We start from the raw sequence: 15,674 nt of genomic DNA on the forward strand, positions 1-15,674 counted from the left end.
ACTGCTTTTTATTAAGCTTCTGCTGTGTGGTAGGAACTTTACATAACTTGTTGATGGTAAGGAATTTGAATTGATCATGGCACATAACTAGGAAGCAGGAGAACTGGGATTTATGCCAAGGTCTGTCATTAAAGGCTATTTTTGCTCTTTGTACTGTACCTCATTTCTAATTTCTTTCCATTTGTTCAAGACAGGTAAACTTTTAAAGTCTTACCTATGTTTTTTTTCTTTCTGAATAGCCACAATATGAGAATACTTCCATCCAGACTCCATTTTCAGACCAGTCAACATCCCATTCCCAGCAAGAGGAACTTGAGCAAAAGCTTGCATCTACTGAGAAAGAGGTTTTACAGCTCAATCAGTTTCTAAAGCAAAGAATAAGCCAATTTAGTGAAGAGAAGAAGAAACTGGAGGAAAAGGTAGGTATTTTTAATAAAGTTGAATTGGGTCAAGGGCATTCCTTCAACCTATGATTTTTTTTGTCATCTGCTCTATGCCAGGTGTCATACCAGGTTTTATTTACACTGACGTGATTAGTTTTACAGTAACTTTTGAGAAACCCTGTGCTATCTACAAAAATCCAGGCATTTTTTTTTTGAGAGATAAAAATACCACTGTGTATTATATTATGTCTTTCTAAGTAATAGTAAAGCTTTTTTTTAAGTTAGTTGTCTACACTGAGATGTGACACCAATAACTGTTCTCCTTTTCCTTTTTGGGCCCTGTATCTTTGTAATGTGGAATATGAAGGATTGGTAAATGAAAGTGGTCCTTCTTTCAGAAGCACATGACTTCACGTTATTTAAGCTGAAGCCCTTGCTTCAGAATAAGTAGCTGAAAGCCAGATACCTCTATATACACAATACATCTGTCCATTTATTTGACCTTTCTGCCTTTATTAAAGTATTTTCACAGACTTCATCTCATTCCATTATAGTATCATTAAAGATCAAGTAAGATAAGGATACATGCTAGCCCTGATTTATTGAAGAGGCATAGATCCTTAAGCTACTACTTAGTTGCAGAATTGGTTTTAGATTTCTCTTGTTATACCCAGCTTATTATTCTATTAACTAACCTTCCCTTCAAGTGATCTTGAGGCGGTCACCATGATTTCTGTAGGCAGGTTTGGAGCTATTAATTGAGAACTCATTGACATTTTTGAGTCAGTACACACACACACACACAAGCTAAAATTTTTATCTTCCAAAAAACTGACAAATTTTACATGGTTTCTCTTTCTCAGCTATATGATGTATTTTATTGTGGCTAACTTGAAAGTACCTTGAAACAGGTACTGTTTCTTGTTTCTTTTGTGTATTTTTTGGGCTTTATCTAATACCACAATCTGGAGGGAGCTATAGAAGTATCCATCGGTCATACATAAGTGGGAGGGATTAAAATGTTTTCTCACCTGAGACTTGTTAATTAGAAGATTGTGTGAAAATTGTGAAGATTCAGTGGATGTGGTTTTTAAAATATATTTTTATGTTTTATCTAAATTTTTCTCATCTTTTATTATTTTTTGTGTCTATTGCTTAATGTTTCAGTTTATATGTTACCTACCTATGAGACAGCTCCTAATTGGATGTCTTCAAAATACTTCAGACTTCTCATGTCTAAAATCAGTTCTTAATATTACCTTCTGACTGCCCTATTCTCAAACGACATAAAACAACATTTTCTTCAATGTTCATTGCTGTGTATTCAGTTACTCATGCTAGAAACTCTACTAAGTTAATCAAGCCTGTCTTCTAAATATATATAGGACCTGTCCAACACTACCAGCCTAGTCCAGGTTCTTATCTCTTGGCAAAGCTTTTGTAATGGCCTCTTCATTGGTGTCTCTGAATTCACCCTTGCCCTGTCTGCCTGTTCTCCCGTTCTCTCCAATCACTTTTGTTGTTGTTGTTGTTGTTGTAATTCTATGTATTTTATTTATTATACTTTTAAAGATTGAAGCATAATTTTCATACAGTCAAATGTGCAGATCTTGGGTGTTCAGTTTTTATGAATATTGCTAATAGTATACAGTCGACCCTTTAACAACATGGGTTAACTGTGCAGGTCACTTAGACATAGATTTTATTCAGTAGTAAATACTACACAATTTGAGGATCTGAGGATGTGGAGGAAAAAGCAGATTCAGAGGGCCGACTGTAAGTTATATACTGCATGGGGGGTCAGCAACCCAACCCCCTTGTTGTTCAAAGGTCAACTGTATACCCATATAACCACTATCTAAAATGAGATCATAAACATTTCAGTTATCCAAGAAGTTCCCTTGTGCTTCTTTCTAGTCAGTCTTCTTCCCTTCCCTGAAACACTTTTTTTTAATAAATTTTATTTATTTATCTATTTATTTATTTATTTATTTATTTATTTTTGGCTGCATTGGGTTTTCATTGCTGCACGCAGGCTTTCTCTAGCTGCGGCGAGCAGGGGCTACTCTTCGTTGCGGTGCACAGGCTTCTCTTGTTGTGGAGCATGGGCTCTAGGCGCACAGGCTTCAGTAGTTGTGGCACGTGGGCTCAGTAGTCATGGCTTGCGGGCTCTAGAGCACGGGCTCAGTAGTTGTGGCACACGGGCTTAGTTGCTCTGTGGCATGTGGGATCTTCCCGGACCAGCGCTCAAACCTGTGTCCCCTGCACTGGCAGACGGATCCCTAACCACTGCACCACCAGGGAGGTCCCCGAAACACTTTTTTTATCACTATAGATTAGTTCTGAGTCTTCTTGGACTTTGTATAAATAGAGTCATACCTACCATATATGTTCTTTTGTGTGTGTTTTCTTTCCCTTAATGTCTTTGAGATTTATTTACGTTGTTGCACGTATCAGTAGTTTGTTCCTATCTATCCCTGAGTTGCATTCCATTATATAGATCTCTCACAATGTATCTATTGTCCTGTTAGTGGATATTTGGATTGTTTGCAGTTTGGGAAAATTATGAATAAGGCTCCTGTGAACATTCTTGTACTAGACTTTATTTTGTATACATAGGTTTTCATTTCTCTTGGATAAATTCCTAATAGTGGAATTTCTAGGTCATTTGGTTCATAGTGTAGATGTTTAACTTATAAGAAACTACCCAGGTTCTCCCAAGTGTGTGTACCATTTAACACTTCCACTACCAATGAGTGAGAGTTCCAGGTGCTCAACAGCCTTGCAGATCCATTCTTAATAGTATGGAGGAATGAACCTTTTAAAATGAAGATCCAGTCATTTTTCTTACTTGGTTAAAACCCACTAATGCCATCTCATTGTCTTTAAAATAAGAATTTAATATTTTCTATGACCTGAAAGAGCCTGCCTAATTATATAGCCTTGGGCTCTACCAGTCTCCCCCGGTACACTGTGTCTTGGTATAGTGTCTTACAGTTGTTAAGCAGGTCAGACCTTGTTTCTGGTATAGGTTCTTTACATAAAGTGTCCTCTTTGCCGGATGGATACTTGGCTCTCTTTTCCTGCTCCCCAGTCACCTATTTATCAATATTTTGTCAAGTCTCAACTTAAATATATTTTCCCTCCAACCCCATCTTATACATGCTTAAAGCATTTTGTTCTCAGCACAAGTTTGACTGTTGCTGTGTTTTTTATATACCTCTGTAAGTTTTGTGAAGGCAGGGATGGATCTGAATGTGTCACTGTAGCATATGTAGCACCAGCCATGGTCCCTGGCATAATGAATGAATGAATGAACAAATGCTTTCAGGTGATTTTTGCCACGAAGGAAGAGAAGGGAATGAGATAACCCCAACAAAGGACTAGGGAAAGAATAATTAGAGATATCGAAGATGTCAGAATGGGTGCATGATGGACCATATTCCTAAGGAGAAATAGGAGAATGTTGATAACAGATGCCAAGGTGGAAGAGTTTCTCTTGGAAAAGAAGAGAAATAGCCTCTCTGTGAAGTGAGACAATTAAGAATGGAAGTGTCTATACCAGTGGAACTTGAGGAGTGGGGTTAATGTAGAGGGTAGACTTTGTGTCAGAGGACATGGAGATGTCTTGAGTTCTTGAAGGGAGTGTAGAAGCTAGAAAATTAGACTCATTGATAATGCATCAACTAAACAGCACCCTGGGCCCACATGAGATTAGATTGCATTGTTTTCCTTCTGCATTTACTCTCAGTAACCCTAATCAAGACTGATTCTAAGACAGAAAAACATTTAATGTGGTAAGAATAACAAGGGAAGTTACTCTTTGTTGAGCACTTTCTTTTATGCGCCAGATAGTATGTTAATGTACATTAAATGCATTTTCTTATTCAGTCCTAGTGTCACAGAAACCTTATGAGGTATATACTATACCCCATTTTTTAAAAAATGAGGTTACTGGAATTTTGAGAAAAGTTAAGTAATTTGTCCAGTTGCATGTAGATAGAAGTTGTTGTAAAGCTGGAAGTAAAATTCAAGACAATTTAACTCTCCAGCTGATGCCTTGGTTCTAATAATAATTTATAAAAATTTAGTGGAAAACATTTTCTCCCTAATCTATTTTGTTCTAATAATTGTATTTAAAATGAAGAAAAATAAGCCTGTTTGTAAACCTCTTCTAAAATGGGGAATTGCCTTCTAGGAATGATCTCAGTATTGCATAATACCTCCTTGAAAGAAAAACTTAACTTTTTATAACTAGAATAGGAAAGATTTATTAGTGATGCCTTATTTACCTGTAGGTAATTACTGGGGTTCAGAATTCAGTAACCTCTGTTAATCTGCTAATCTGCAACAACATAAAACTTGGAAGTTAAAAAAACAAAAAACAAAAAATAAAGAGCTTCTCATCAGTGAACAGAGCTGGAAAAAAAACCCCAAAAAACCAAGATCCAGTAATTATGTGTGATCAGCTTGTGGCCACAAATAACAGAGATGGTATCCAATAGGAGAGTGTTGGCCGAGATTTGTGATCAAGAGCAGCAAGCTTGACATGATAGCAAAGAAGAGAATTGACCAGAGAAAAAGAAGAAACCTAGGACACCTTTGCATAGAAGAAGACAGCATGACTAACTTATTCTAGTGGTTGCTTTTTGAGGACACAGTTATGTCACTTAAACAATTATGTCACATTTAAGATACAAACAATTCAGTGTAAATTAGGGAGCATGTAGTAAAAATAGGCTGGTTAGTTATGTTTACTTCTGTAATTTACAGGGTCATGTGCTAAGGCAAGAGCAGGATTATATGGTCTTTCAGGTCACGACCAGGGCCAACAGTCTGTGAGTTCTGATAGATCAAAAGTTAAATTGTCACACCAGCACACTTGATTTTAGTCCTAAGAAAGCCCCAATAAAAGGTTTTGTCTGTTGTACCATTGTTGCTCCTTACCCAAGGAACTAAGTGAATCCTAACGTTATTGACGTAATGAATAGATGAAATGCGATGTCATTTGTTTTTCCAATTGAAATTGGGTTTTTTTTTTCTTTTTTTTTTTCAACGTCTTTATTGGAGTATAATTGCTTTACAATGGTGTGTTAGTTTCTGCTTTATAACAAAGTGAATCAGCTATACATATACATATATCTCCATATCTCTTTCCTCTCGCATCTCCCTCCCTCCCACCCTCCCCATCCCACCGCTCTAGGTGGTCACAAAGCACTGAGCTGATCTCCCTGTGCTATGCGGCTGCTTTCCACTAGCTATCGGTTTTACATTTGGTAGTGTATATTTGTTTTGTGTTTTGTTTTTCCAATTGAAATTGTTTTAATAAAAATTGTTATACATTGGACCTGAAATAAGTTAGATAAGGCATGAAAGAAACTAGATTGTGGACAAGCATTAGCTTTAATAAAATTTGAAAGAGTAATCCATTATACTACTAATTACTCGTACTTATTTCCCTGGTGAATATGAGAAAAGGCTATAAAGATATTTTAGAACGCTGTAAGCTTCTGAAAGAATGTTAAATGTTTGGAAGACTGGTAAATTAAAGTAAATGTGAGTCTGGACTTTACTTTTTAGGCAACTATTTGTGTATACATTGTTTTTAATTGATCTTATGAAAGAGCTTTAGAGATAGTATATCTACAAAATTTAAAGATCGTATGTTTCAAGTAGAAAGGTGAAAAAAAAATAGTACATAAAAGTCTGAGGTTCAACCTACACAAATTGGGATTTACTAAAGATCATGAATTGTATATATTCCATAGTAGGTGTTCAATTAGCATATTTCATCAGTCCTAAGATGACATTAATGGTAAGGCACATCTTTATTTCATATAGTAAGAGAATATAATGCAAGTTCAGTTTGACACAATGCCTTAACAATAGTCTTGCTTAAGGTATGAATTAGTCTCACTAGTCCCATTATTTGTTCCTAAGTATTTGGTAATTTTGGTAAGTGCCCTGGCTTTGATTGCTTTGCTTTAGTACATGATAAGCGATTCCTTTGTAAGTCTGTAAGTTACAAAACAGCTTTAATTACTTATAGATATCTTCCTTTCTTAATTCACGTAGAACATTGCATATAACTTTGCAATAAATAAGAAATTAAAGTCATCCTTCCAGAGATGAATACTTGCTTCACTGATTTCTCAGTTGTTCCCTGAAACTGTCTTTCTGGGTACCCAATAACATTTTTCAATGCCAAATTATAATGTAACATTTCAAAGGTATTTAAAATATGATTTAAACTCAACACACTTTCAACATGTACATAATACTGTTGAAATGACAAAGATATGAATAGCCTTGACCAAATTTGCACATGTGCAGGCAATAAAAACTACATCATTACTGCTGCCTGGCTGACTGCAGTTTATAGGATATCATCAATTGTAAAATCAAATAAAAATTTCAAAACTCTTGATTTCAGTGATACAAGAATTTGAAAAAAATGTGAATCTTAGAATCTATGAAATAAGATAAATCATACTTAAGTTGGAAGTGGTGTTAACTATATCTGGAACTGTTGGTGAATTCAGTGATGCCTAAGATTAGAATGTTGGTTTTGATCTTACTGTTTTTTGACAAAACCACTGAAGATTCATAATCTTTTTCTTTAGCTTAAAACCAGAGATAGATACATCAGTAGCCTGAAAAAGAAATGCCAGAAGGAATCTGAACAGAATAAAGAAAAGCAGAGAAGAATTGAGACCTTAGAAAAGTATCTGGCTGATCTTCCAACTCTTGATGATGTACAGAGTCAGAGTCTACAGGTAACATGAAATAAAATGCTGATCTTTAAATGAGAGGGAAACATATTCTTTTTTAAGTTGACTCTTTAGACATTTCATTTTTATAATTTTTCATTCATTTTGTAAATTTTTATAATTTAAAATTTTAGTTGTATATTTGGCTAATTGTAAGTTAAATCTGTGTGCTTAATTGCTGTTTTTAGAATTAACTTTAATTAGAAACTTTGTTCATCTGAGCATGAATAGATCTTTCTTGTTCTTAATTAATATGCGGTTTCCTTCCTAATGAATCTGTCTTAACTCTCTCACTTACTGTTCTACTCTAAAAGGTAGTTTCTAAACCGGTAACACCCCACCGCATGCACACACACTCATGCACCTCAGTTCCAACTTTTCCCAGTATTCTCTGGGATCCACCAAGGCTTAACAAGACCTTTTTTTGACCATCTTTCCAGATACTTGTTTTGCTTTCATCATTCTTCTTAATCTTTCTATAAATTATTTCTTATACTTTAATCTATGACCTCCGTTCACTCCTCTGACTTCTCTTCTGACCATTTTCCTTTCTTACCAGTACCTCATCCAAAGTTTTTCTACTAACACTGGTGAGGCCTATCCTCTTGAAGCCTTACTTGTAAATCCATTAAACCTACTCTTCAGTCTTTTCTCAGAATCTTATGAATCATGGGATTTTCAATCTTAGCACTCTTGACATTTGAGGTGAGGTAATTTTTTGTTGTGGGATTCTGTCCTGTGCATTAGAGGATGCTTAGCAACATTTCTGGCCTCTACCTACTGGATGCCAGTAGTGCTGCTCCTTCCCTTCCCCCAAACCAAAAGTGTCAGCAGACGTTTCCAAATGTCTCCTGGGGTGAGTGGAGGGAGATGGCTCCCAGTTGAGAATCATTGATCTAATCCATGGAGTATCATTATTCTGTAGACTCTAGACCTATAATACAGTCTCTGTTTACATTAATTTATAAATTGTAAAACTAACAGAGGGTGATGTCATGAAGGAACTAAAGAAGGACCCACAGGAGTTTGAGCAGGAACAGAGAGGACTATAGATTTTAAAACATGTGTTCATACCATAGTACACCCATTAGGATGGCTAATATCTAAAAAACAGAAAGTAACAAGCATTGGTGATGATGTGAGAAATTATAATCCCTCAGGCACTGTTGGTGGGAATGTAATATGGTATAGCCACTATTGAAAACCATATGACGGTTCCTCAAAACTATTGAAAACAGAATTACCATGTGCTCCACCAATTCCACCTCTGGGTATATGCTAAAAATAATTGAAAGCAGAGTCTCAAACAGGTGTTTATTCACAATGCATGTTCATAACAGCATTATTTACAATAGCCAAACAGTACCTCAAGTGTCCATCAGTGGATGAATGGATGAACAAACCGTGATGTATACACACAATATAGCCTTAAAAAGGAAGGACTTTCTGACGCATGCTACAACATGGGTGAACCTGTGGACGTTTTGCTAAGTGAAATAAGCCAATCACAAAGATAAATATTGGGATTGACATATGTATAAAATGGGTAACTAAAAAGAACCTGCTGTATAAAAAAATAAATAAAATTAAATTTTAAAAAAATGATTACAGTAATTATTCTAGGAATTGAAAAGGAGACAACATTTAATTTAAAAAAAAGAAAAAAAACAAAGATAAATAGATTAAAGATAAAGAAAAATAGGTATGAGATACCTAAAGTAGTCAAATTCATAGAGACAGAAAGTCAAAGGGTGATTGCCAGGGGTTGAGGGGAGAGGTAGATGGACAGAGAGGTAGATGGGTAGAGAGTTTGTTTTGAAAGATGAGAAGAGTTCTGGTGATTAGTTTACAACAATGTGAATGTACTTAACTCTACTGAACTGTACACTTAAAAATGGTTAGGGTGATGAATTTGACGTTAGGTATATTTTGCCACAATTAAAATTTAAAAAATACCCCCAAATTGAGATCTTTCACTTTTCTCTGTCTTCTAGAAATTTCTGACCCTATTCTCCTCTTCTCCATAATCTCATTCTCTCAGCTCCCTTTACACAAAGGAAGAGATAAAGTGTTAAGTGCTATCCATGAAATGAAGATAGTGTAATTTTAACCATAAGTCTATTAATTCTTGAGAACCCAGTATCAATTTCTAGTAGGAACATATTTAATATTCTTTGTGTCATGAACTTTAAAAAATTTCTCTTTAGCTGCAAGTTCTAGAAGAAAAAAACAAGAATTTGCAAGAGACTTTGGTAGAAATGGAAAAAAGGCTTGAAGAGTTCAAAAAACAGTGTCAAGAAAATGAGGCACAGCTAATATGCCAGAAAAAGAAAGAAAAGGAGTTGGTAACTACAGTTCAGAGGTAAGAAAACCCTCAGTAATTCTTTTATGTTATTTTCAAGTTATTCCTTATTTGTCATAAAGCATTTCACTTAAAATATGTTAATTTATAATTAGTACTCCGTGATTTCTCTTAAAGATGTATTATTGAGAACCAGAAGTATTGTCATCGAAACAGGTTGTCTCAGTTGTGATTTAACAATTCGATGCAACATACTGACATCTTGGTTTTAGATAAGAGTAGGTTTTAGATGAGAATCTTTTTAAAAAAAAAAAAACATCAATTGAAAACTGGAAGCATTAACACAAACTGTTTATCTAATGGCTTTGTCAAAGAGTAAGTAAAAATTCTAAGTAACAAAAAGAGGGGCACCCGGACTGCACTCCTTAATGGGACATGTCAAAGTGAAGTAATTGGCTCCCATTTCACCTGACTGCAGAGTAACAGATGCAGCCGTTTGCCATGCACCTTCCGAGTTTACTCACATATCTCTTGCCTCACAGGTCTCTTTGAATTTAATACAGTTAGAACTGCAGTGAATATTATTTGTTAGTATATTTTGTTAATGTATTTAAGCTGGAAAGTTAATGTTGGATTCATGAAAAACCTAGAAAACTATGCTATATAGTCATCTACATGTACACTGTTTTGTAGAACTTAAAAAACCTTAATAAATTATCAACTATAAGTAGATAACACTATCCTGAAGAAGAAGACAACAAAGCAGCAAAAAACTAAATTTAATAAAGGCACTCGTTATGCTTCTATCAATTATATATAACTCAATGTAACTCACTTTTTTAGTCAAAATCCTTCTGATAATTCCATGTTAATATTGCTTTACTACTATTTTCAAAGTCTTAAATATGCCTGGTCTACTTTTTTTTCCTTAGATTTCAGTGCAGAAAACCTCTGATTTCTGGGACAATTCAGTCTTCTGTGTTTCTAATCTCAGCTCCAAAAAAAATCCATATACCTTTGACTCTACCTTTATTTTTCTCCTGTTTTCTGCTTTCTTGATCTTTAATTTCTTTTTATTACTCCACATCTTATATCCTATTCTCTAGTCTCAAAACAGCTTCCTGACCTCCATTCATTCAACCATATATCTTTTTCTTTAATCTTATGACAAAATGAAAAGAGGTAATGCGTTTGTTCTGTTTTATAGGGCATTACAATCATAAACTCAAGCTGTGTTTTATGAGTAGAACTAGGAACACCTGAAAATAATTTGTTTTGTTCCATTGTGTGCTTTTACATATTTAATATAATTTTATACCTTCTCTCTTATTTTGATTTTCTCTTTTATTAGGTTTTTGGAGAGCATTGAGCCTAGTATTCGTGATTTGGAAAGATTTAGTATAGTGCATTTGAGAATCCATTTTCCATATGCTAAACTTTATCTTGATACTCTCTGAGATGACATCATCCCAAGAAATTTCTCTTGATTTCTAATAGATATAAAGAACCGAAGAAGGCCTTCTAAAATTCTTCAGTACTTGTATGGCTATAGTGTCAGTTGACTTGGGGGTAGGAGTGTTATTTCAGTTTCCTCAGCTATATGATGTAGTATTCCTTAAGTTCCAGAAGAACTTAAGATGTATTACGTGACTATAAATTGTATCATTACATTGATCTGTTTTCATATAATATTTCAAGTTTTCTGCTTTGTGAATACATAAGAACTTTGGGGATTTAAAAATGAGATAAGAAAACTTTTCCATTTAGAAATGAAAATCTAAGTAAAATATGTGGATGGGATTCCTAGTAATGCAATAGTTGGTACCTTTGCCGTTAAAGAGATTTATTACTTTTCTAAGTGAGCATGCTTCATAACGTAAACAAAATGAGAATATATACATGAAAGAATACTTGATATTTTTACATGACAGAGTATATTTTTCCCTCCACGTCACTGGCTCTTTTGTTTTCTTTTTAATATGAGAGACCTTAATAGTTTTAATGTAACATTTTTCTTGAAATGTTATAAATACATAGAAGTAGTGTCTTCACACTGAATTGAGACAAAAACTTTTTCTGAGATAGAAATAATGTATTTTTTTACTTTTAGACTGAAAAAGCAAATACTTTTATGACAAGTAACAATATATTACAAATCAGTACAGTACATTCATAATATGTAAAAACTTCTCTGGTGCCATTATTTATGAACACATCTGAAGCCCTTATTGTACTATTTAGGACTGTCAATTCTTTGTCCACAGACTAGATATGGCAGTTTTTCTTTTTGGGCGGTGGGCGGGGAGAGAGAAAACACGATAGCCATAATACTTGAAAGAAGAAAAGTAATGAAAATATCAAAATCCACATTATAACAAGTCTGTTTCTTTTAGTAGGCTGTAACTCTTGAGTATGATTACAGGCTAAAGTAGACCTATTCCTAGGTGTCTTTGCTGTTATGTTTTGGTTTTGGTCGTTGTTTTTAATAGCATAGTTTCTTTTAACCCAAACAATACTGTTCTTCCTTTCTCAAAGCTAACATCCACCCCCGCTCCCCGTCTTTTATTCTTAATATACCAGAGGGGCTTCCTTTTGTTGTTTCCTCTTCTAAAATGCAACTCTCTGCCAAGCATAGCATAAGAAACTGTTAGGTCAGGGAATAAATATATTAGATTGTTGCTTTTCAAAGAGGAGGCCCCCACTCAGCATCCAGTGCAAACTCTGGTCACCACAACACCAATCACACCCGTTAGGCCAGCACACACTGAGGAAAGACGTGGCAGGCATCCATACTAAAAACAGCCCTCGCATCAAAAATGTTAGACTCACGCAGGCTACACAGGGATGCTCCCACCAAACAGCCCTTCAGGACCACTAGGTAACTGTTTCTTCTAAACTCATACAGTCAGAGAAATACAAGTAAAATGAAGAAGCAGAGGAACCACTCCTAATGAAAGGATCAAGAGAATTCCCTGAAAGAATAAACAATGAAACTGACCTCTCGTCTACTAGATCCCAAGTTCAAAAAGGAGGTAGTAAAAATGGTGAAGGAAATAAGAAAGGTTATTGATAGAAATGCAGATTACTGTAAAAAGGAACTAGATTGTTCCTAGATTAATGAAGGAGAAATGTTCCTAGATTAATGAAGGAGAAATGTAATTCTGCTGATTTAGTCAACAACTATCTTTACAAACTTTTGCTGAACTAAAAATGAAGGGCAAAAGACGTGTATCCATATTCTTAGGCTCCCTACCATAATCATCTTAATCAAGGAACTCTCCTTTTGGGGGAGAGGGAAAGAACACGGCTTAGATTGCAGAGCTCAGATTAGGGTCATGAAGGACTTCACCAGGGCCTAAGGTTGTCACATACTAAGCAACTCTTGACTCTGGTCTCGTATTTGCTATTTCTGAAAAGATAATCTGCCTGTGTTATATTTCTTACTTGTATGAAATATAGGTACTCAAACTTAGTCATCTGTTGTCTGTAGGTCTTGATTATTGCTTGCTTAAAAAATATTATAGATCCTAAGAAGAGACTTCATTCATCTACCAAAATCAGCACAGAGAGCTTATTTTCTTCATATAATTATGTCTTTCTAAAACAGTTTGCAGCAAAAAGTAGAAAGATGCCTTGAAGATGGAATTCGCCTTCCCATGTTAGATGCAAAACAGCTTCAGAATGAAAATGATAACCTGAGAGAACAAAATGAGAATGCTAGTAAGGTCAGTATATATCTTTAATAATGAACTTCGATAGTGAAATCTATACTATATGGATACATGCATAGATATATAATTTATCTAGTTTATTTGATTTATATTTTTGCTAATATTTAATAGCTTATGGAATTTTTAGTTTGAATGTTTTTATTAGGAAAGAAAATGGCAATTTAAGTAACTTTAATTTAAATTTAAATAAAAGCCAAACTAAAGAAGTTCTTAGCAAAAACAAAAGGATATCTTTTTCCTTCCTAAATTATTCAAAATCTGTCTCAAACTTATTTTTATAAATTGTAAAGATTAAAGTTTTATCAAGAGCTAGAGTAAGATGTTTGTAGTTTTATATATGTGTGATCCAAATCATACGGCTATTTAAAGGATACTTTGTATGAATACTTTTGTTAAAAAAAAAAAAGCACACTTTGATTTAAAAAAAATAAATTCATAATTCCCTGTGCTTTTGTTTTCTTGAAATTTGGTACTTCCAAAAAAGCAATGGAAAAAAACAATTTGATTTAGACTGACATATTTCCTATGTTGTAGATAATAGACAGCCAACAAGATGAGATTGACAAAATGATTCTAGAAATTCAGGTAAGGAATATTTTGTGCTTATTTTAATTTAGCTGTATGCTGATTTACTCTTAGTAATTACATATCTAAAAAATATCAAAGCATATATGTTTTTGTATGAACATATTAATAACACTTGAGATGACATTGCAAATTCTTTAATATTAATCTTTCAGTTCTTTAGAATGAAAATGATACTTGGTAAATCAGTTCTTCAAAAACTGTGAAAATTATTCTTCTCTATTCCTTACCTCTCCTCTTTTCAATTGGGTGCAGTCTACCTCTACTACTGAGAACACATTTGGTTAAGGTCATCAATGATCTAAAATTAAAGACAATAGACTGTTTTTAGTCCATTGTAACTCGGCAAGAGCACTCCCTCCTAATAATTCTATATATTATTTTTCTGTATTATCAAAGTATAACACTTTGCATATTTGTGTCTGTATCTAGAGCTTAGGGTATGTGACCCAAAATATAAACCAAAATGTGTAGATTAAGTGGATTTTCATTCTTTTATTGATTTGCCAGATATTTACCGAACCCCTACATATATGCCAGGCACTGTTCTTAGCACTGGAGATTCATCAGTGAACAAAGCAAGTCCCTGGCCATTGTAGTGGGGTGAGATGGAGAAAATGGAAATATAATGTCAAGTAGGGATATGTACTATTATTTAAAAAAAAAAAAAAAGGAGGATAGAGGGCAATGACAGATCATGCTGCATTATATGCAGTGGTCATGAAGTTTTCCCTGAAGAAGTAATATTTGAACATAGTTCTGAATGAAGATAAGCAGGGGAAGAACATTCTAGGCAAAGGGAGCAACCAGTGCCCTGAATGTGCCTGGTGTGCTCTAAGACTAGCAAGAAGGCTGCTAGTCTGGAGTACAGTGATTGTGAGATATAGTGAGAGGTGACTGATGGTAGAAAGTAGCCTGGGGCCAGATCACATAGAGGTATATGTCTTTGTATTTTATTCTTTGTGTGATAGAAAACCATTGGACAAATTTTGCTGAATAAATTATTTTTATATCTCCTAATTTGAGTATTCTCAAAACTGGAAGTAAAAAAGAAAAACGTAATGGTTTGAGTGTCAGAATTTATGGACAATCTGCTTTGTCTTTTGGCCATATTAAGTGATCTATCAATTTAATCAAACACTAGTCCAATTCAACAAGTGTGTGTGCTTATTGGATTGATTCACAGAGGTTATACTCTTTAGTGTGTATTCCTTCAGTTGTTCTGCAAGCCATTCGAATTACGAGATGGTTAGATTCCCTCAGCCATTATTATCTGACTTCTTATCATAGACCACAAAGAAAGGAATTTCTATTTCATTTGGTAACAATATCCAGGAGGTAAATCTAATAAAAGTTATCTTGATCCAAATTAAGGACAGTCAACTTTGCCCTTTGGCATTGAGATTTTGGTGGATAAAACATGTAGGATTTATTGTTTTTAATTTGTTTATTTGTAGGATTTATTGCATACTCTCTCTCACATTATAGATGTTTAAGGTATATTTGTATTAATTGAAATGTGCATTTTCCCCATTTGTGGAAGCATCGTAATGCAATTTACTCTTACACATTAACCAAGTCTTTAGTCAGTCACATTTAGATATGACTATATATATAAATGAATATGTAGAAGAATATATAATTATGTGCCATTCCATTCTTTTTTATTTTTCCATTCCATTCTTTGATCTTAAAATGCTTGAGTTAACATTCTTTTATTTCTTCAAATTAATTACAGAATGGAAGTCAAATTAATGAGGTACATTTATTTCCAAATATTTGGGCCCAGACAGTATACTCATTAATTCTATTGTCTTACCTTTGGAAGCAAAGCCTATCTTGTTTTGTTTTGTTTTGTTTTTTGTTCTTAGCCATTGTGACCATCTAGGTTTACAGGTCTAGG

The 15,674-nt window shown here is 34.2% G+C and overlaps 1 protein-coding gene across 3 annotated transcripts in view; it reads left to right on the forward strand.

The window, feature by feature from the left end:
- Positions 1-15,674, forward strand: part of CEP85L (centrosomal protein 85 like) — a 207,359-nt gene that overhangs the window by 167,166 nt on the left and 24,519 nt on the right. For all 3 annotated transcript variants that reach the window (XM_036871170.1, XM_036871168.1, XM_036871171.1), the window contains 5 exons: positions 240-419; positions 7,007-7,159; positions 9,361-9,515; positions 13,063-13,180; positions 13,721-13,771. In XM_036871170.1, the coding sequence (XP_036727065.1) occupies positions 240-419; positions 7,007-7,159; positions 9,361-9,515; positions 13,063-13,180; positions 13,721-13,771 (657 nt within the window). The remainder of the gene's footprint in view (positions 1-239; positions 420-7,006; positions 7,160-9,360; positions 9,516-13,062; positions 13,181-13,720; positions 13,772-15,674) is intronic.

This window comes from Balaenoptera musculus, chromosome 12, assembly GCF_009873245.2.
Source record: "Balaenoptera musculus isolate JJ_BM4_2016_0621 chromosome 12, mBalMus1.pri.v3, whole genome shotgun sequence".
NCBI classification, from domain to species: Eukaryota; Metazoa; Chordata; class Mammalia; order Artiodactyla; family Balaenopteridae; genus Balaenoptera; species Balaenoptera musculus.